This window comes from Copadichromis virginalis, linkage group LG2 (assembly GCF_057382275.1).
Source record: "Copadichromis virginalis isolate Kocher_CV1m ecotype Utaka linkage group LG2, C_Virginalis_male_GT1.1, whole genome shotgun sequence".
Taxonomy (NCBI): Eukaryota; Metazoa; Chordata; class Actinopteri; order Cichliformes; family Cichlidae; genus Copadichromis; species Copadichromis virginalis.
In genome coordinates this window covers 44,138-67,842 of record NC_140619.1, presented here as the reverse complement: position 1 = coordinate 67,842, position 23,705 = coordinate 44,138, and the positions used below count along the sequence as shown (strand labels likewise).

Genomic DNA, 23,705 nt, shown 5'->3' with positions numbered 1-23,705 from the left:
ACAGTCAAAACGCAGCTACTAGCATTGGACAACCTAGCAGCCAGCAGCAGGAGCAACAATCTTCAACAGCAGCATTATCAACAGCGGTCACATCACCTGTTTATTCCAGCAGCACATCAACAAGTACTCAGAAAGAAAATACAAGCACACACACAGCAGGGCAAGAACAACAATCAGCAAAAAGAAGACAGAGCCAGTCTTACATGGGAGCATTTGTGTCAAGGCCCATGATACCACTTCAGCAGAGCAAGGTTGACCAGGCTCTGGTTAAAATGATTGCCCAAGATTTTCAGCCCTTTTCAATCGTTGATGACAGAGAATTTAGGGAGTTCACCAAGGCACTTGATCCTTCATATGTTCTTCCCAGTAGAAGTACAGTATCCAGACAGCTGATGCCCAATTTGTTTCAGAAGATAAGAGCTGATGTTCAGGAAAAAATCAAGACAGCACCTGCTGTGTGCTTAACAACTGACTGCTGGACCTCCAGCACATCAGCAAGTTACATGTCTGTTACATGCCACTATGTGACCGAGTTTAAGCTGCAGTCAAACTTGTTGGACTGTTTTGAATTAAAAGACAACCATACATCTGAAAACCTGGCTAGAGAGCTGGAAAGCATTGCAACTGAATGGGCCATTATGGAAAAGATAGTTGCATGTGTAAGTGATAGTGCAGCCAATGTCAAGAAGGCTGTGGGTGACATCCTGCACTGGAACCATCTAAATTGTTTTGCACACATTTTGAATTTAATTGTCAGAAAGGGAATCCAGCAGTCTCAAATTCAAGAAATTATTAGAAAGGTAAAAGCAATAACTGAATATACACGCCGCAGCACAGTGGCTTCTGCTAAACTGAGAGAGACACAGCAGCAGATGGGACAGCCCCAACTACGACTGAAGCAAGATGTGCCAACCAGGTGGAATTCCACTTATTACATGCTGAAGCGGATTGCAGAAGTGAAGGATCCCCTCATTTCCACCCTGGCCTTGGTAAATCCACAGCTGCAAACCCTGTCACTTGAAGAGTGGGAGATGGTCAAGGAAACCTGTGAGATCCTGCAGCCTTTTGAGGAAGTGACTGTGGAACTGAGTGCCGAAAGGTATGTTAAAATAGTGTCATAATACATGTATATATTTCATGTTGTGTCATTACATTTGCCTAAACACATTTTTCAATTCTTTCCCAGATAATAGCATTTAAGATGTTTCTTACAACAGCTTATAATTAAATGTAAACTGTAAAATGGTTTTATATGACAATGTATGCTTAATGCACTGCACTGTAACTGCATTAAAACGCATGGAACTATAGTCTTTCCTTTATTTCTCCTCAACAGGTTTGTTACTGGATCAAAAGCCATTTTAATGGCAAGAGGGCTGCAGAGGATTACTGCACACAGACAGAGAAGTCCTTCCATCTATCAGCCAATCCACAACATGGTAGACATCCTCATGGCAGAAATTGTCAAACGGCTGGGGGGGATCGAACAAGTGAGCCTGCTTGCAGATGCTACACTTTTGGATCCCAGGTTCAAGAAGCATGCATTTTTACATGATAGACATGCAGAAGATGCTGTAACAAGAGTTGTGGGAGCTGCATCAAGGTCCTTAAGACCACTGCCACTGGCAACACCCAGCACAGAGGAAGGAGAGGGTGTCCCACAGGCCAGTACTTCCACTGAGACAGTGCCTGTGATTTGGGCCGATTTTGAGGAGCGGGTTGCATCACTGAGGCCAGGAGTCCAAAACCCCTTCACAGAGGCAATGCTGGAGATTAAAGGATTCCTGTCAGAGCCACTCCTACCCCGGACATCTGACCTCCTGGAGTGGTGGAAGTCCCGTGCCACTGTCTTCAAAAAAACCTGCGATATTATGAAGACGAGACTCTGCATAGTGGCAACTTCCGTTCCATTAGAGCGGATCTTTTCAAAGGCAGGACAAATAATTACAGACAGGAGGAACCGCCTCAGCCCTGGAAAAGTTCGGGAGCTTATTTTCCTCAATGCCAATCTGTAAGGGACAATTAATTTTGAAGTGGACTAGTACTTTTGAACTCAGTAATCTGTGAATTTTATTTATTTTTATTTATATTTTTGATTTTGATTTTGTTGATTCACATTTCATTTTCTATCTGTCAGAAATTTCATTGATATTCTATTGAAATAAAAATAAATGTTCCCTTTACAAATCTTTATTTTTTGCTCTTTTTTGCTCTATAAAAGAGTTGTTTTTCTTTTTCAATCACTCATCTTAGCAATAGGGTTTACATGAAAAGACAAACAAATTAAGTTTGCATGAAAATGTAAATTTTTTGCACTCTCCTAGCAACTGACTCAGTGACTCAAATGACTCAAAACACCCGATTCATTTTGGTGAGTGACTCATTCAAACTCGATTCACTAAAAGGAATCAAATTTACCATCACTACTAGTGATGGGATTTCCAGCTCTTTTTAGAGAACCGGCTCTTTCTGCTCGCCTCACTAAAAAGAGCCGGCTCTTTCGGCTCCGAACCGGCTCTTTAGGTTGTTTTGTTGCTTTAATTAATTTATTATTAACAACAATATAAAATTATGCACAAAAGGAATTACTAATGTAAAAAAAAAGTGGTTTTATTTATATATGTTTATATATAAATATATGCGGTGGCCCCTAGAGACAAAACACGTACGAACTCCAAAGCACATTTCTAGCGTTAACTGAACTTCCAAAACAGAGCTACCTAGATCACTTAAATTACACAATTGAAAGCATATGTGAGAGCCAGTTCTCTAAAAAGAGCCGGAAATCCCATCACTATTCAGCATCACTCTGAGACAGGATATTTCTAACTTTAGAGATGTTGCGCAAATGGAAGAAAGCAGTCTTACATATGTGCGTTAAATATGTGCGTTAAAGGACATGTCCTGGTCAAAAATGACTCCAAGGTTCCTCACAGTGTTACTGGAGGCCAAGGTAATGCCATCCAGAGTAAGAATCTGGTTAGATACCATATTTCTAAGATTTTCAGGGCCGAGTACAATAACCTCAGTTTTATCTGAATTAAGAAGCAGAAAGTTAGCGGCCATCCAGGTCTTTATGTCTTTAAGACATTCCTGCAGTTTAACTCATTGTTGTGTGGTATCTGGCTTCATGGACAGATAGAGCTGGGTGTCATCTGCATAGCAGTGAAAATGTATGCTTTGTCTTCTAATGATGCTGCCTAAGGGAAGCATGTACAATGTAAACAGAATTGGTCCTAGAACTGAACCCTGTGGAACTCCATAATTGACCCCAGTGTGTGAAGAGGACTCTCCATTTACATGCACAAATTGGAGTCTATTAGATAGATATGATACAAACCACTGCAGTACAATACCTGTAATACCTACAGCATGTTCTAATCGCTCTAATAGGATATTTTGGTCGACAGTATCGAATGCTGCACTAAGGTCTAGCAGGACAAGCACAGAGATGAGTTCACTGTCAGAAGCCATAAGAAGATCATTTGTAACCTTCACTAAAGCTGTTTCTGTGCTGTGATGAGCTCTGAAACCTGGCTGAAACTCTTCAAATAAACCATTCCTCTGCAGATGATCTGTTAGCTGTTTGACAACTACTCTTTCAAGGATGTTTGATATGAAAGGAAGGTTGGAGATTGGCCTGTAATTAGCTAAGACTGCTGGGTCTAGAGATGGCTTTTTGAGTAAAGGTTTAACTACAGCCAGCTTGAAGGCATGTGGTACATAGCTGATTATTAGAGATAGGTTGATCATATTTAAGATCAAAGAATTAATTAATGGAAGTTTTGTAGGAATGGGGTCTAAAAGACACGTTGATGGTTCTGAGGAATTAATTATTGAAGTTAACTCAGAAAGATCAATTGGAGAAAAAGAGTCTAACTTAACATCAATGGTACTAAGAGTAGCTGTAGATAATATTACATCTGTGGGATGATTACTGGTAATTTTTTCTCTAATGATAAAAATTTTATTTGTGAAGAAGTTCATGAAGTTATTACTAGTTAACGTTAAAGGGATGGTTGGCTCAACAGAGCTCTGATTGTTTGTCAGCCTGGCTACAGAGCTGAAGAGAAACCTGGGGTTATTCTGATTTTCTTCAATCAGTGATGAATAGTAAGATGTTCTGGCTTTGCGGAGGGCTTACTTATAAAGCAGCAAACTATTTCTCCAGGCTAAATGATGATCCTCTAGATTTGTGACACGCCATTTCCTCTCCAGATTACGAGTCATCTGCTTTAGGGTACGTGTTTGAGAATTATACCACGGAGTCAGGTACTTCTGATTAGAGACCTTAGTTTTCACAGGAGCTACAGTATCCAGAGTCGTACGTAGTGAGGAGGTGATATTATTAACAAGATGATCGACCTCTGTTGGAGTAGTATTCAGATAGCTGCTCTGCTCTGTGTTGGTACAGGGCATTGAAGATGATAACAGTGGGTGGATTATATTCTTAAACTTAGTTACAGCCAATGTTCCCTCTAATTGTTCATGTGTCGGAGCGAACACACAAACTCTCTGAGCGGTCCCTTGGACCACTGTGAGCAACAGCAGACGTGTCCGCTGTGGTCACGCCAGCATCAAATCCATCGAAGTTACATGGTTTATTAAAGTAATCAAATTACAGCATTTATGTTAGACTACTTTTAATTAACTGCTTTAGCCCACTTACAACGAAAATTTAAAAAAAAATCTTTTTCCTGACCTGTGTAGGATGTTAACACTATTGGAAGGAAAATAACTTGAACTCCAATTTTGAAAACACAACTTTCTTTTTTTTTTCTATAAAGCTCTGACTTGTATTATGAGTCTGTGGTCTGGGAGAGAGTCTGTAACTCTCTGTCTGCAAAATACAGTAAATAATGACCAATGTTGGGCAATTAATTATAGTTACTTCTTCAAAAAAGTAACTGAGTTATGCAAACAACAAAGTTTTTTGCAGCTGTTTACCTAAAAATGCAGCCAAGATGTTTTTAAATAAACATTTCACACTATTTACAGAACAATCAGCTGTTCTGCATCAAATCTGATGCCACACAAATTATTTGTGTCACTGCAAAAATAATTTCTGTCCACTATGAGATGAAGGAGAACAACAGCCTGATACCTGCAGGCCTGACAACAGGAGATGTATCACTGCTGTAACACCTGTAACATTCAGCAGTCGCCTCATTGTTCTGACACACACAACAAAACTATTGACTACACTACACACTAACTACACAAGATTTGCGCTAAATGTCGCAAATCTCTCACATCTCAAAACACCGCTGTCACTCCTACAACTTCCCCCTTCCTAAACAACTAAATGCCATGTTGCCATATCATTTTTCTATTGGTCGACATGGTACATTTTTCGACCAACAGGAAAGGCTGGGGTTTCTTTGGGTTTTGTTCTTGTTCACAGGCGGAGAGCGTTTTTGAGCATTTTCCTTATAAAACACAGTTTTTACCATTTCTTCCCGCAGTAAATATAAACAACGATAGTATTCAGGAAGAAACCAAACATTGCTATGTGGAGTGAATAAATAAAAGTATATTTACGGTGGCCCCTCTGTGCTTGTTTCCAAAACCTTGTCTTCTGACTTTTTTCTCTTCCTTTCAGATCACTGATGTTCTTTATTTTTCCCTCTTTCACTCTATTTGTCCATCTTTCCCTTTATGAGAAACTCTTTCTTCAACTCAGGCTGGCTGCTAATGTTTTCTCTCCTTCTTTTTTGATCATCCCTGTTCCTTCTCTTTCGTTCCTCTACTGACAGCTTCCCCTTTGCTATTTTAGCCTGAAATGTACCATTTTGTAATCACTATAATTTTTCTGAACCTTATGCTTTTTCACAGATTAAGGATGAATATTCACAACACAATTATGCATTAAGCAATAGAAATGCTATCCAGCCATTAAGTTTGATGTCATTAGCTGTTTCCAGGTCCAAACTCCGCTGCAGATCCCAAAGTCAAAGGAACTCTGCGGCATCACTGAGAGATACAAACTCTCTAAATTCTTTCATCTTTAATAAAATGATCAGTGTGGCTCTACCAGGTGTAACATCCAGGTATCCATGAAGACAGAATATATGAAATTTAACAGAGTTAAAGTTAGATTGCTTGTTTCCACCTGAACATGATACACCAGCTCTGCTATCACTTCCAACATAAATGGAGACAGAAAACTAAACTGCAGTGACTATTGTCAGGTTACTGAAGTTGGGCTAGCTGGTATATAATGATGTGCTATGTGATCGCTAGCGACACAGCTATCTTAGCATAACATAAACACAGTGAAGCTGGAGGATGAACGCTAACTTTTTTCCACTTGATAAAAGTTAACGTGAGGGTTCGCGATGGTTAGGCTGACAGTGATCACTGGCTGCTTTTAGGGGCTTGTTCAGATGTAATAGAACAAGATAAAAGCATTAAAACATTTTAACAGCACAACAGGCTTAATAAACACAGTAGTTTGGGCCCGGAAGCAGGATTCATCCATCATCACTTAAAGAACAGCTCTCGGGCACAGCTAGCTCAGTAGATGCCACATGATTGAAAGGTTGGGCGTTCAAATACAACGAACAGCGGCTATCCTGCATTGGCAGTGTTGGGAAGGTTACTTTTAAAATGTATTCCATTACAGAATACAGAATACATGCCCCAAAATGTATTCTGTAATGTATTCCGTTACGTTACTCAATGACAGTAACGTATTCTGAATACTTTGGATTACTTAATATATTATCATGCTTTTTACAACAACGTGAATGTACTATTGCTGTGTGATTTATTACTATTACTGAAGGTCCGCGACTCCGAACTGTAGTAAAGGGACCTCTGACTAATACGGCGGGGTCCCTGTCGGCTCGTAGCCGAAAAATAGCTTTACTTTGTTGTGTGGGTCAACTTTTCTTGCGAGAGACAGAGAGAGGCGTTGAAAGACTGCTCCAACGGAACTTATTGTTTTCGGAGGAAAACACGAACACAGTGTACAGTCGAGTCTTAATAGCTTACTTACAACTGGGCTCATCAGGCACTCTTCTTGGCTGAAGTGGTTATTATTATATTTACATGCTTCCAGCTCCCGTTTTTCCTCGATGACAACTCGTACCTTTCCACTCCCCTTTTTCTCCCTCCTCGCGCTCACAGACCCATAACGTGTATGGCAGTCCATTCTCCCTGCAACACGGACTACACTGCCCATGATGCTACATTCTTTAGAGCTATGCTTGTAGCATTCTGCCTGTTAGCTTAGCACAACAACAACAACAACGAAAAGGCGCTCTCTCACCCAGGAAACACACAGTCGCAGAGAGAGAGAGAGCGTCGCCCTGTAACCATGGCAACCGTAATCCTGCCGCCTGGAACAACAGAACGTAGCTGTCAAACAAAACCCAAACAGTCCTGACCCGCGACAAAATGGAACAGGAAAGTACCGCAGTGTAATCCATTTATTTCAACAAAGTAACTGTATTCTGAATACCACCTTTTTAAACGGTAACTGTAACGGAATACAGTTACTCATATTTTGTATTTTAAATACGTAACGGCGGTACATGTATTCCGTTACTCCCCAACACTGTGCATTGGTAGCTGCCCACTGCATCACTGAGTGAATTGGTTAAATGCAGAGGACTAAGCATTTTCCTACAGGATCAATAATGTATACATAAACAATGAGATTCAAGATAATACAAATTTGATAATATTTGACACATTTGTGAAGCAGAAATATCAGTAAAATACACAGGAGGTAATATATCTGAAATATTAGTAAAAAAATAACTTATAATTGATAATATAATTGATGAATAGCACACTTTTGTGGCATTTGTCAACACCATTAGAAAAAGGGTCAACACAGTCAGACCAAAATCCTGATGGTGTTGACATCACCGACTTTCTCTCATAACACATGTTTATCTGACAGAAGCCATCTTGTTTTTCATCAGCTGCTTATGGCCTCTACAATCTACCTAAATGAGGCTCTTTTTACAAGAAAAAAAATTTAAATCTTGCATTTCATCGACTTTGGTGTTGACGCACTATGGTTGTGACACAGAGTTTTATCAGAAAGGTGTGCAATAAATGAAATAAAAACAAACAAATTATCACAGCAGTGACCTCATGGCATGTGTATCAAACAGGAAGTGGTAAAGGGGTCCTCAGAGTGTAAGCTGCCCACAATAATTCCTGATTTTTTTGTACTTTTAAAAAAATCTGACGGTGTTGACAAAAACTCTGGACACGATTTTAATCACTTAAAAAATATTTAAAAATAAATTTTCAATTGCATATTTTGATATTATATAAGGTATTGACTTAAATACTTAGTGATGAGAGCCATGATGTTAAATTTTACATTACTTTTAATTTTTTTTTTCTGTATTGTAATATTATCACACCTGCTTCTGGACAATGGATTTTTAAGGTACTGGTAATGAATTGTACCATTTAAAATAAATATATATTTATAAAAAATGCAAAATTGTAGTTTTGTTGTATAAACATTGCCTTGGTTTGTCATGGTCCTGGGCCATGTTGGCCCAGTATTCTTAGTTTCCTGTATTTTTGTATTCCTTTTTTAGGCCATGTTTCCTGAGTTGCCCTGTTGTGTTGTTCCCTAAGTGTATTCATGAGCCCTGCTCCTCCACCAGTCTCTGAATGAAGGTAACGAAAACATAACTAGTTATCCTGACATGACTTCTGTCTTCCTGGAGGTAATAAACAAGGTGATTTTGAACTGTTTTGCTCCAGCACCATTACCTCCACTCAGGAGATGGAGGCTGAGATCAGGGTTAACGTGACACCATTTTCTCCTGCCTCTGTGAACTCATCACTAGATAGGATTTTGGCCTTGAACAATGGTGTAACCACTCACTCTCAGCCTGAAGTGTCACCTGCTTCAGTTAATGGTTTACGTACCGTTTTACCTGTATCTGTCTCTCCACTCAATATAGTTATCACTCTGAAGCCACAGATCACTGCGGGTGCGGGTTCCAACAAACACATTCATCCAACACACCACAGTCATGCTACCACGGTGCCATTGGTTAGGTCCATACCTGTGTATTTACTGTTTTTCCAGGAGTCAGTTCCTGATGATCTAAGCCTTGTTTTTGTGGATCGAGTGGCAATTCTTGTTTTCTGTATGGTTGAACCAGCTCCTCTGAGCCGCACACTACCATCGGTTAAGTCCAACCAGCTTATGTTGACCTCTCCTAGGATTACTGAGACTGGGCCAGTAACCTGTGAGCCGCTTTAGACTGATGCAGACTCTGGGAACCTAATGATTGCTGGCTCAGAACTGGTGGTCACTACCACTGCTCATTTCATGGTCTTTTGTGCCAAGATATTAAGCCCTATAGCATGTTTTTCACCCGCTCTTTCTCTCTCTGGGATTGTGCCTCAGCAGCCTGTGTTTCCTCAGCTCCTAGTCCAGCCAGGGGCCTCCATAACTGTTTGTCCTGCATCTGCTGTTGAACTCCCGGGTGTGCCTATCTGGCACCCTGCGGCGACACCACCGCTTCACGTCACGTCAGCTGGAGGGTCCGAGGGTCCCGTCCGACAGCTGTTTTTCGTCTCCGCTGGCGGCTCTGGTCAGCCCGGCCAGCACCTCCTCGTCTCCGCTGGGGGTTCAGGGGAACGCCTCCAGCCGCTCTTCGTCTCTGCTGGCGGCTCTGCTCAGCCTAGCCAGCACCTCCTCGTCTCCGCTGGAGGGTCCGAGGGGCCCGTTCAGCCGCCTGTCTCCGCCGGAGGGTCCGAGGGGCCCGTTCAGCCGCCTGTCTCCGCTGGAGGGTCCGAGGGACCTGTTCAGCAACCTTCCTCGTCAACTGGGGGGCCCGAGGAGCCCGTCCAGCCACCAGCTGCTCCATCAGCTGCAGCCTCGGAGTCCCCGTCCCCAGCTTCCACGCCGCCACCAGCTGCAGCCTTCGTGTCTCCACCCATGCCGTCGCCATGTTGGCCCAGTATTCTTAGTTTCCTGTATTTTTGTATTTCGTTCCTTATTTAGGCCATGTTTCCTGAGTTGCCCTGTTGTGTTGTTCCCTAAGTCTTTTCCCTTCGTGACTCTTACCCCCTGTGTGCCCCTCTGTGTATTCATGAGCCCTCGTCCCTCTTTGTGTTTATTCCCTGTTTCCCCTGCCCGTTATGTTTATGTTCTCCCTGTGCTCTCTCTCTCCTCCAGTCTGAACCCCCGTGCACTTCCTGTGTTACTTTGTGCCTCTCGCGCCTGTATACGTCATGTTACGTTCACCCCGCCCTGTCTCGTTATGGTTATCTGTGTCAGCCGTGTCCCCGTGTGTTCCCACTTCCCTCGTTAACCCTCTGTGTATTTATGTCTGCGTCTCCCTCAGTTCTGTGTCGCGTTCTCCCTCATGCTAAGTGGATTTCCCTGTGTCTCTCTGCGAGTGTTAGTTTATGGTTCCCAGTTTAAGTTTTGTATTTTCTGTGATCTGCCTTCCAGCATTAAAGCTGTGATTTTGAGTTTATCCCCTGAGTCCGTGAGTTTGCATTTTGGGTCCTCATCCTGCCTGCCACACAGCGAGCCATGACATGGTTTGTCTTTTAGGCAGTTGGGTAACACTTGTATGCATATTTTTAACCACAAAATTGGGTTTTATCTGCTGGACATGTTTTGTCCCTTATCTCAAGAATCACTGATGTTCCAAGATGGCGCGGCCACGTCCAGACGCCTTCCTGACCGCTCCGCTCCGACTATCCACTTTTCTTGTTTTTTACTTATTTTTTGCTCTGGTTTACATCCCAAAATCCTCTAGTCTTATAGTATACGACAGCGGATCACTTGTAAACATCGGTGCCAAGGTTGCACATCTAATCTTGGACACTTTTAAACCTGACCCTTCCTGGCCGCCAGAGATTCTACGCGGCGCGGAGAACAACAAAGGACGGGCCGCTCATCCGAGGCACAGAACAAAAAAGCGCCGGGGAAAACGCGCTGGTATTAGGAACAGACTGAGACAGCAGGCGCATCGCGCACCACTGCCCAGTATCCTACTGGCCAATGTACAATCCATGGAGAACAAGCTCGATGACCTAAGAGCAAGGGTCACCTTCCAACGTGACATGAGGGACTGCAACATTCTGTGCTTCACGGAGACATGGCTGTCCCCCACCGTGCCGGACCAGGCCGTAACTTTGTCGGATTCATTCTTTGTGCTCCGCGCGGACAGAACGGCAGAGTCGAACAAAACCAAAGGTGGAGGAGTGTGTTTCATGGTAAACAGAAAGTGGTGTGATGCCAGGAGCATTTCTACTCTCTCCAGCGGCTGCTCGCCACATCTGGAGTTCCTGAGCATTAAGTGCCGCCCTTTCTATCTGCCCCGTGAGTTCACCTCAGTCATCGCCACGGCGGTCTACATCCCACCCCAAGCAGACACAGGTATGGCTTTGTCCGAATTACATGATGTGCTGAGCTCGCTTCAAAACAAGGACCCGGGCACAGCCCTCATTGTAGCAGGAGACTTTAACAAAGCGAACCTCAGACAAGTCATGCCAAACTTTTACCAGCATGTCTCGTGTCCAACGAGAGGGGATCGGATTTTGGATCACTGCTACACGCCATACAAGCAGGGCTACAAAGCTGTCTCACACCCGGCTTTTGGGAAGTCTGACCACAACGCCATCTTCCTCATTCCCCAGTATAAACAAAGCATACGGAGGGAAGACGTGACCACGAGGGAGGTACAACGGTGGACTGCCCAATCAGAAGCTACGCTACAGGACGCACTCAACGACGTAGACTGGGACATGTTCAGAGTATGCGCAGTCGACATCAACGAGTTTACGGAAGTAGCAGTATGCTTCGTCAATATGCTAGCGGAGGAGATTATCCCCACTGCCAGAGTCACCACATTCCCAAACCAGAAACCGTGGATGGACAGATCGATCCGCACTGCTATAAACGCCAGGACCGCCTCCTACAACGCGGGTCTCGCCACTGGCGATATGAGCGCCTACAAAGCGGCCTCATACGGCGTGCGAGAGATGAGAGATGCCAAACGCAGGTACCGGGAACGTGTGGAGTCCCGCTTCCACCAGGGCGACACACGGAGTATGTGGCACGGACTACGCACCATTACGGACTACAAAGCCAGGGACACTGCGCCGATCAACGCCGACTCTGCCCGTTTCGAGGTTAGCCAGGCGGCTAATGCTATCTACCGCCTGACTACCGAGGACAGTGACGTCATCAGCGAGAGACCGGTGACCAGCATCGCGGAGCATGACGTCCGAGCGGCGCTGAGGAGAGTGAACACAAGGAAAGCGGCGGGGCCAGACGGCATCACTGGCCGTCTGCTGCGCTGCTGTGCTGACCAGCTAGCAAGTGTGTTCACTTACATCTTCAACGAGTCCCTGGCGAAGTCTGTGGTCCCCACATGCTTCAAAAGATCCACCATCATCCCTGTGCCCAAGAACAGCAAACCCTCATCCCTGAACGATTACCGGCCAGTTGCACTGACCTCGGTAGTAATGAAGGTGTTTGAGAGGCTGCTGAAGAACATCATCTCCTCCTCCATCCCAGACACCACAGATCCGCTGCAGTTCGCCTACAGATCCGCTGCAGTTCGCCTACAGATCCAACAGATCCACAGAGGATGCCATCGCCCACGTCCTACACACCACTCTCAGCCACGTGGACAAGAAACAGGGTAACTATGTGCGAATGCTGTTTGTTGATTACAGTTCAGCTGGGGTGGCTGTAGCTCAGGTGGTAGAGCAGGTCATCTACTGATCGGAAGGTTGGTGGTTCGATTCCCGGCTTCCCCTAGTCTGCATGCCAAATATCCTTGGGTAAGATACTAACCCGAAATTGCTCCCCGATGCATTCATCGGAGTATGAATGTGTGTGAATGTCAGTTGTGCTTGTGCGAATGGGTGTGAATGGGTGAATGCACAAGTTGTGTAAAGCGCTTTGAGTGCTCAGAAGAGTGGAAAAGCGCTATATAAGAACCAGTCCATTTACCATTTACCATTCAGCGTTTAACACAATAGTGCCCTGCAGACTGTTCACAAAGCTGAGGGATCTGGGACTTAACAGCCGTCTGTGTGCATGGGTGTTGGACTTCCTCACTGGCAGAACTCAGGTGGTGAGGGTGGGCAGGTGCTTCTCCAACAGCAACACCATCAACACAGGAGCACCTCAGGGATGTGTCCTCTCGCCACTGCTCTACTCCCTCTACACTTCAGACTGTGTGGCCACCCATGGCTCCAACACCATTGTGAAGTTTGCTGACGACACAGTGGTGTTGGGTGCTATCTCCAACAACGATGAGGCGGCCTACATGGATGAAGTGAAGAATCTGGCATCGTGGTGCCAGGACAACCACCTCCAGCTGAACGTCAGCAAGACCAAGGAGCTGGTGGTGGACTTCAGAAGGGGTCAGCACAGAGACTACAAGCCCATTATCGTCAATGGAGCTCCAGTGGAGAGGGTGCAGTCCTTCAAGTATCTTGGTGTCCACATCTCCTCAGACCTGACATGGGCTGCCCACATTCAGGTCCAGACCAAAAAGGCTAGGCAGCGCCTGTATCACCCACGACAACTGAGGAAGTTCAGGGTCTCTCCAAAGATCCTCAGGATTTTCTATACAGGCGCTGTGGAGAGCATCCTCACACAGAACATGACATCGTGGTTCGGGAACAGCTGTGTGAAGGACCAAAAAGCTCTCCAGAGAGTGATCCGTACAGCAGAACGCTGCTGCAGGATTGCTCCCCCCCCCGCTTCAGGACACCTACACCAGGAGATGCCGGACTAGAGCAGCGCAGATACTGAAGGACCCGTCCCATCCTGGCAACAAACTGTTCCAACTTCTGCAATCTGGTAGAAGGTTCCGCATCTTCCGGGCAAGGACAGAGAGACTCAAGAGGAGCTTCTCTCCCCAAGCCATCCGTGCCCTAAACACACACACCCACCCTCTCACATCATCTATAATTGACTGAGACAGGACTCTTCCAGACACTAAACCAAGGCACAATGTACATTTCAATTCCTTTAATTTTAAATATGTTTATATTGTCTATCCTGTAAAATAGTCAGATGTCTATTCATATTAATGTACAGAATTCACCTGCTTGCTGCTACTACTGCACATTCACCCAGTGTATATACTATATGTGTATATATATATATATATAATGTTCTTCCTCTACACCCCCCCCCCCCCCCCCCCCCAATTTTTGCACATGTCGAGGAGCGTGTCAGGCTACATTTCACTGTGTGTTATACTTGTATAACTATGCATGTGACAAATAATAAAGAACCTAGAACCTAGAAAAAAGTTTTGTTTCACTTCCATTTCTTCCTGTAGCATGTTGAAGCTCTACTTGGAACTTTGTTAGCCAGTTCTCAGGTGGTCTTAAACTTTATTGGGACTGGATTAATCTCTGACTCTCTCCCACAGCATGTATTTGTCCTGTGTTCCTCCCCTCAACCCCAATCAGACCTACCCCCCCCCCCTCCAGTTCTGCTGGAGCTTTCTTCATGTTAAAAAGACGTTTTTACTTCCGGCTCGCTCAAAGGAGGTCATGCAATAGTTGTGGTGTTCATTATTACATGTCAGGATGATTGGCTAATATGTCCTGTGGTTAATGATCAAATCAGAATTGATACATCTCGTAAGTTCTGGTGGTTGTTAAGTTCACTGAGAGTCTGAAAAATTACATAATTCAAGTGTTATCTTTCTCAAAGAAACCAAGCAATTATGTATATTCACATATTGCACAAGGTAACAAACCCATGAGCACATCTGTCATTTTTTTTCAAAGATTTGAAAATGAATTGAGAAATCATTAGTGCACACAATTAAAACCAGGAAGTGAAGAATTGCCCAACTGTTGAAGGTGGAGCCAGGAGAGCCCCCGGGCAGAGGTTTTGTCTGTGTTCGCCCATGTCCATCTCTGTTGACCTCTGGCCTGCATGTGCTTTAGGCAAAGACCGCAGTGGAGCTTCAGCTCTCCTTTGTTGGACTTGCACTGCTGTGGGTATTCAACAACAGATTCTGCTCTTCTCCAGTGTTTTTTTAGTCTTTTTGTTCCCAATAAGACTCTGACCAGTCAGAACTGAATTCAGGATTAGACTGCAGATTCTGACCTGACTAAACAGCCTGTAGGCATAGCACATCCTCTGTGTAACATGACAGAGGCCACATTTTGGCATGGACATGCAGATAACAGGCGGAAGTGCTGCTGTAAAGGTCCTTGGGTTTCAATACTTGAGATCATCATTGACAGCAAATGAGTTATGTTCATGTGTAAAATGAGTTTGTCCATTTACATTTCTAGAAACTGCATAAATATGTCTGTAACTTCTAAACAGTCAGTGCAATGTTTTTGTTAAACCCTTCAATTAAACTGAAACTCTGTATTTCAATCACATCCTGACTGTTTGATTTGAAATCCACTGTGGTGCTGAAGACAAAGCTACAAATACGCATAGTTAGGTCCATATTTGTTGGAGCGAGACACAAAGTGTGAGAATATTCAGAATAAGTCGCAGAATCACAGCAATCATGCAGGAAAAAAGTTTTATAAGTGTTGATGCTGTGTGACTTTTACAGTCTCCAACAGTGAGTTATCAGGTCACTGTGTATGTGTAGCCATGTTTACAGCGATGCTGTGAAGCAGACTGAAGTTTGACTGAGACTTGAAGATCAGACCCAAGTTAGTGAGTTCAGCCCTGATGGCTGCCATAAAACTTTACTCTGAAACATTCAGCTCATGGTTTGAAGCAGATTTTTGTGGCTGTGAGATGAGCCTTTATATTAAAATCATCACTACACTTCTGATATTTGCATTAGTGAACTGTAAAATAGCAGCTTTAGCACAGAAGAAGCTTACTCGACGGTTTCAATACTGACAGTGTTTTTGGCAGTGATGGTTACATCTCTTCTTTTTTAATCTTACTTTATACAGAAAACAAATGACTTCTGTTTGTTACTTTTCTGACTTCTTTTTATGTCTGTTGTTAAATCTCTACAGCCACAAACAGTTTTCTGAAGCTCCACCAGTATATTACAAGAGCAGAACTCCTCTGCTCATATTCCAACTCACCAAAGAGGGACAGCACGCCACAGGCAATCCACACCAGCAGGGACACTCCCACACTTCCGGAGTGCTTCAGGATTCCCTTTGGTGAGATGAAGATCCCGGCTCCGATGATGGTCCCAATGATGATGGAGATGCCTCGGAGCAGGGTCACCTTCTTCCCCAGTTCTACCTTTCCGTCCTCACGCTTGAGTTCTGTCCCGTTTGAGGAAGCTTTGTGTCCATTTGCTGCAGTTTCTCTGTGAGCAGATGCAGAGCTTCCAGTCATCTCTGTACACAGTGCCTACCACGCTTCTTCTCTTTATGAATGCTCTGTCTGTGACTGCAGACACCCCGTCTTTGTGACTGAAAGTTACAAAACTCTGAGTTAAGACTAAAGGCCAGGCAGGCCGTGCTCTCTATCTCTCTCTCCTCCCACCCACCAACCTTCACTCTGCCCTCCCTCTCTCTTATCTCTCTCACTTACGTCTCACTTTCCTGCCCGGCTGTCTACCCTTTGACATCACCAAACTTTTCTCTCCTTTCTTTCTTCTCTGCACTGCTGTCTCACCCTGAGTTTGCCTTCCTGCAGCCCCTCTTGTGTAAATCCTGGCTCACGTCAGTGAGGTGTTGCTCTGTTGGGTAATCATGACACAGCAACCTGTTTTTCAACACAGACTCACTCGTTTCCTCATCTCCACCCCTTATCCAATTTCTCTTTTGTCTAATTTCCTCTTGTAATTCAACGTCCTCCTCTTTTTATTAACATGACGACACAGGTCTGTAACCTGCCCTGGGATGATTTCAATCGAGGCGAGCAGGTAAAACCAGCTTTCCTGGGACAGCAGCAACTTCAAAGAGCTATACAAACTGCTTTACTTCGAGGTGACCATGGTACTCAAGGGAACAGAAAATAAGGAAGTATTAGAAACCCTGTAAGGGCTGGTGAAACACTGCTCTGTTTTATGTAAAATCAAAGTTAGCTACTGAACATGCATATCATTGTTTTCACTGCTAATCAAATTATCATGTAAGAAAACAAAGGCACAGGAATAAAAAAGGCTTTCTGCGTCTTTCTCTTCCCATTCTGCTGCCTTGTGAAACAATCCTGCTTCTCTGTTTCCAATGGTCAAAACCAAAATGTTGTTTTCTCTGCCAAGCTTGAAAATTGTATTGGCTGCATGGTTCTTCTTTCTGATATCTGGTTTCATAAAGTTATGAAGAGTGAATGAATAGTGGCATTGTAAAGTGCTTTGGGTGCCTTGAAAAGCGCTATATAAATCCACTCCATTATTATTATTATTATAAGTTTGATCAATACATAAAAGAGAAATATGTTCAAGTAGTAACAATGACTGCTTGCATGTCTGAATTTTGTGCGCGTACATGATCGGGCTTCAGCCTTGGTAGATTAGTGGTGACAGTAGGAATGTGAGAAGATAAGAACTCTGTCACCAGATGACCATCATACATGATTTTACATGAAAGAAATTCATATGTGAATTTTACTAAATTATGCTTAACGTTGATCAGAAAATAACACAGTGTTTCATGAATGGGAATTTTACCACATCCAATAAATAAGATAATAAAAATTTTGAAGGGATTCTGATAGGAGGAGTCACTGAGAGCCTGTACAGAGTCTGACATTGGTGTGTGTCTGCGGTGCAGGATGGGGCTGCAAGACACACACCAGTCTCTGAATGTCTGACTTGTAAAGCGTGTAATTTAATAAAAAGAAATTGCATTAAATAAACTGTGATTGACAAAAACACAGTTTTAAAAAGGAAAAGAAAGAATTCATCTGGAGGGAGGGATTATGTTACAATGAATGTGTCAAAGTACAGTTAAATAAACTGAATGAAACATGAAGTGAATTCTATACAGGGAGTGCAGAATTATTAGGCAAATGAGTATTTTGTCCACATCATCCTCTTCATGCATGTTGTCTTACTCCAAGCTGTATAGGCTCGAAAGCCTACTACCAATTAAGCATATTAGGTGATGTGCATCTCTGTAATGAGAAGGGGTGTGGTCTAATGACATCAACACCCTATATCAGGTGTGCATAATTATTAGCCAACGTGCTTTCCTTTGGCAAAATGGGTCAAAAGAAGGACTTGACAGGCTCAGAAAAGTCAAAAATAGTGAGATATCTTGCAGGGGGATGCAGCAGTTTCAAAATTGCAAAGCTTCTGAAGCGTGATCATCGAACAATCAAGCGTTTCATTCAAAATAGTCAACAGGGTCGCAAGAAGCGTGTGGAAAAACCAAGGCGCAAAATAACTGCCCATGAACTGAGAAAAGTCAAGCGTGCAGCTGCCAAGATGCCACTTGCCACCAGTTCGGCCATATTTCAGAGCTGCAACATCACTGGAGTGCCCAAAAGCACAAGGTGTGCAATACTCAGAGACATGGCCAAGGTAAGAAAGGCTGAAAGACGACCACCACTGAACAAGACACACAAGCTGAAACGTCAAGACTGGGCCAAGAAATATCTCAAGACTGATTTTTCTAAGGTTTTATGGACTGATGAAATGAGAGTGAGTCTTGATGGGCCAGATGGATGGGCCCGTGGCTGGATTGGTAAAGGGCAGAGAGCTCCAGTCCGACTCAGACGCCAGCAAGGTGGAGGTGGAGTACTGGTTTGGGCTGGTATCATCAAAGATGAGCTTGTGGGGCCTTTTCGGGTTGCGGATGGAGTCAAGCTCAACTCCCAGTCCTACTGCCAGTTTCTGGAAGACACCTTCTTCAAGCAGTGGTACAGGAAGAAGTCTGCATCCTTCAAGAAAAACATGATTTTCATGCAGGACAATGCTCCATCACACGCGTCCAAGTACTCCACAGCGTGGCTGGCAAGAAAGGGTATAAAAGAAGAAAAACTAATGACATGGCCACCTTGTTCACCTAATCTGAACCCCATTGAGAACCTGTGGTCTATCATCAAATGTGAGATTTACAAGGAGGGAAAACAGTACACCTCTCTGAACAGTGTCTGGGAGGCTGTGGTTGCTGCTGCACGCAATGTTGATGGTGAACAGATCAAAACACTTACAGAATCCATGGATGGCAGGCTTTTGAGTGTCCTTGCAAAGAAAGGTGGTTATATTGGTCGGTGATTTGTTTTTGTTTTGTTTTTGAATGTCAGAAATGTATATTTATGAATGTGGAGATGTTATATTGGTTTCACTGGTAAAAATAAATAATTGAAATGGATATATATTTGTTTTTTGTCAAGTTGCCTAATAATTATGCACAATAATAGTCACCTGCACACACAGATATCCCCCTAAAATAGCTAAAACTAAAAACAAACTAAAAACTACTTCCAAAAACATTCAGCTTTGATATTAATGAGTTGTTTGGGTTCATTGAGAACATGGTTGTTGTTCAATAATAAAATTATTCCTCACAAATACAACTTACCTAATAATTCTGCACTCCCTGTATATGTATGACCCAATGTTTGAATGTGACAGATTTTCTGTGTTAAGACTGACAAAGAAAATAAAGTGATTTTAAAGTTTAAACTTTGTGTTAAATCATATCAAGATTCAAGGTTCAAGGTTCTTTATTTGTCACATGCATAGTTATACAAGTATAACACACAGTGAAATGTAGCCTGACACGCTCCTCGACATGTGCAAAAATGGGGGGGGTGTAGAGGAAGAACATTATATATATATGTAGCAGCAAGCAGGTGAATTCTGTACATTAATATAAACATATTTAAAATTAAAGGAATTGAAATGTACATTGTGCCTTGGTTTAGAGTGTATATCAGTCCGATAGACAGAGACTGGATGGAGATTAGGTGAGTAGACATTAATAAAGTGACGTCCAATAAGAGAGGGGACAGAAAGGGTTCTTCTGCAAGATAAGGATCTAAGACATCCACAGCTGAAAGTGACACCAGAACCTGTGAACCTGCAAACTGGTTGTATATTTTTGACTTTCCAGTTTAGCTGTGTTAGCTGGTTAATTCAGGATACATCATACTTCCACTGGGTGATTATCATCAACTTGGAACGCAGCATAAATGCATCCTCAGGTCTGGTTGTGCTCATCCTTTCTCTAACCTGTGAGTGCAAAAAGCTCTTACAGGTTACTCTAGAGCTGTAATTATGACCTTCCCTTGGGGCCTATTTTCCAGGCCACTAGAGTTAAGCCCAGGCATTAGAAGTGCCACAATCATTGGAGGAGCGTTAACACGTGGGACTAATAGGATTTGACCTGCAAGGCGACTCAGGTGTTTGCTTATGTGATCAGAGTGAGCAGGGGAGACACCTGGACGAGTAGTGGGAGAGTCTCCTCACCCAGCCCTTTATTGCCTCCTGGGTAAGACTCATAGGATCAGAGGTTAGGAAGTTCTTATCAGAGAGCCGAATCCACACTTCCCATAAAGGAGTCAGGGATGCAGATGGACACACTGGCTGCTCCTTAAATCTGTCATTTCACTGATTTATTGTCATAAACCAAGTTGTAATCTAATTATAATTCCAACTATAACTGTAACTGTAATTATAATGAACAATTTATTGATTGAACATTCCAAAAAATATTATTAGTCATTAATGAGAGATCTAATTTAATACATAACACAGCTGCATCTCCATCCTTTTCAACTGAATGTCTGCGGTTTGAAATGCATTATTCATGAACACAAAGTTAACTAATACGCTAAGCATACTTTGTACTTTTTAAAAATTATTTTAGCATCAGTACATTGACCTATAGTCAATTGAGACTGAAATGATGTAAAACATAACATCTACTTCTGCACTACTGCCAGTGCCACTTTCCCAGGTTTAGCTTTCATGTAAACAGAAAGAAACAAAGCTTTTGTTAGGGATATTTTTTACAGTGCAGAGGATTTGTTGTGTTAGTTCAGTGGTTCTCAAACTGATGCCAGAAAGAAAAGGTTCAGTCAGCTGTGGACAAGTCCAAACATGACAGTCTACCAAAATTTAATCTGCCACTAAGTCACCAGAGAACCTCAAGAAAAAGATGGAACAACGTCCTTCACTTGTCTGTGAAGGTTCTCAGTCATCCAGGTCATCGTAGTCAAAGGAGCTTGCAAAGAAAAGCGTCTGGACTTCTTTAAGTTGCTTGAAGACGTTTCACCTCTCATCCGAGAAGCTTCTTCAGTTCTAAGGTCGTCCTTCACTTATTGTCATTCATTATATTGTCACAGCCTTTATTTCGAGTTGTCTAGCAGCGCCTGTCAACCATACTGACCTTGCCATCACTGGAAAGCCCACGTTTAGCTATTTACTGGCTGTCATTTGAGGAAGTTTCATCATTAGATGACACAATGTAGGATTTTGTTTTTTGGGGCATGGGTGTGTCTCCTGTGGTTTTGCCTGAAAGCCTTTGTCAGCAGTATGTCGCAAAGCACCAAGAGAAGCCTTTTTCAAATGATTATACTCAGCGTTTTGGGGTTGTTTTTCTCTGACACATTTTGGCAAAAAAAAACAACATTCTGAGACTAGATATTACTGATAAATTCACAGAAGTACACAAAGTTAAGAAAATGAGGTGACAACCTAGTGGGCCTCTTGTGCTGACACGGTTTGGGTCTGCTGTACAAAAGCACAAAAATGCTCTTTATCATCAAACATTTCTGTTCTCAGAGCAAAGATTTCAAGTCAGCAAAAAGCAACTTCATCAAAACATTAACTGAGGAAAAATCACGTTTTACTCTCACTGTTCTAGCAGCACATAGAACATATTTAATCCTATTTTTCTTTCATTTGTCACCTCTCTGTAGCAACATATGTACAAAATAGCTCTAACATTGTAAGTCATCCCTCAGGATCAGTGAGTCGGCAATCACATAACTTTTGAACATACTTGTCACCATGACTTCAGCTTCATTCATGAGTGTGTCTCCATGCAAAAAGGCTGGATGTGGGCACACTGTGGCACAGCAGATTTATCTCTCACTGACAAAGATAATATAATGCATTGTACTGAAAACAATATAAAAAATGTACAGGCCCATATTGTGGATCAGATAAACTGGTGTAATACAAACCATTGCAAATGAACGCTGGAAGAAAGAAAGAAAAACAAACAAACACCTGGATCACCTGTATGGAGAAAAAAAAACAGAAGAGAAAACAAACAAAAAAGAGCAACATAATTAAAAAAAAAACCAGCACCATCACAATAAACTAGCTAGCAGTAGATAACAGTAGATACTAAATATTAAACGCTATTGTGCAGCACGCAAGATAGACAGCGCACAATGTGCTTTGAGGCAGCAGCCAAGAAAGGTGTAGTCCGCGTCTGTGAACACCCGTGTGTACACCTGTGTGGATCAGCATGCTTGTATTCAAAAGGTTTCTCCATGTAACGATCTGCTAGGGAGTGTGGGGAGCCATAGCCCCGTCCACCAGGGCATGAAGCAGGTATGGAGGAGATCCAGGTCCCAGACATCCAGAGGCCCCAGAGTACGAGGACCCGAGGAGGACCACCAAAAGGGGGGAACCGTGCCACCCTCCTGGGAAGAGCTGAGTAGAGCCCCAAACGAGAGGTCACCCAGCAGAGCTAGAGGCCAGAGGCCTGAGGGCACCCCACCCCCCGGAAGGGGCCCAGCCGGGCCACAGGCAGCAGGCCCCGCCAATCGGCCACCAGGAGTGAGCCGGTACATACATGAGCGCCCAGCCCCAGTCGACAAGAACCACCAACACACCAACGTCTGAGGGCATCAGCCACTGGCAGGGAGTGTGGTGAGGGGAGATGGGCCTCCGTACTTTGGAGGGCCTGAGATGTACCCAGAGAGGTCGAGTCTAAGACCTGACCTGACATATAGACACAGACGAACAGGTGCGGACACAAACGTGCATTCCCACCCCCATATACATACAAGGTCTTAAATAATCAGGCCCCATCTTATCTTAAAGACCTTGTAGTACCATATCACCCTATTAGAGCACTTCGCTCTCGCTCTGCAGGCCTACTTGTTGTTCCTAGAGTATTTAAAAGTAGAATGGGAGGGAGAGCCTTCAGTTTTCAGGCCCCTCTTCTGTGGAACCAGCTTCCAGTTTGGATTCAGGAGACAGACACTATCTCTACTTTTAAGATTAGGCTTAAAACTTTTCTTTTTGCTAAAGCATATAGTTAGGGCTGGACCAGGTGACCCTGAATCCTCCCTTAGTTATACTGCAATAGACATAGGCTGCCGGGGGATTCCCATGATGCATTGAGTTTTTCCTTTCCAGTCACCTTTCTCGCTCACTATGTGTTAACAGACCTCTCTGCATTGAATCATATCTGTTATTAACCTCTGTCTCTCTTCCACAGCATGTCTTTTATCCTGTCTTCCTTCTCTCACCCCAACCGGTCGCAGCAGATGGCCGCCCCTCCCTGAGCCTGGTTCTGCCGGAGGTTTCTTTCTGTTAAAAGGGAGTTTTTCCTTCCCACTGTTGCCAAAGTGCTTGCTCATAGGGGGTCATATGATTGTTGGGCTTTTTTCTCTGTATCTATGAAGCGCCTTGAGGCGACTTATGTTGCGGGAGTATTTGCAAATTTTCAAACCATCAGTGAAAATGGTGAGATCGATTTCCCAGAAGTTGGAGGGGACAAAGCATTTAGACATTTTTACAGACATGATTTATGAGGCTTGGGACAGATGTATACTGGACATTGTTCTTTACAGTTTCAGTTAAGAAGCT

General features: G+C 43.4%; 1 protein-coding gene across 2 annotated transcripts in view; it reads right to left on the bottom strand.

The window, feature by feature from the left end:
- The window catches only part of slc7a11 (solute carrier family 7 member 11), a 50,495-nt gene extending 33,857 nt beyond the window's left edge, over window positions 1-16,638 (bottom strand). For both annotated transcript variants that reach the window (XM_085467340.1, XM_085467342.1), the window contains exon 1: window positions 16,054-16,638. In XM_085467340.1, coding sequence (XP_085323466.1) covers window positions 16,054-16,315 — 262 coding nt within the window. In that variant the 5' untranslated portion in view covers window positions 16,316-16,638. The remainder of the gene's footprint in view (window positions 1-16,053) is intronic.
- Between the last annotated feature and the right edge of the window lie 7,067 nt (window positions 16,639-23,705).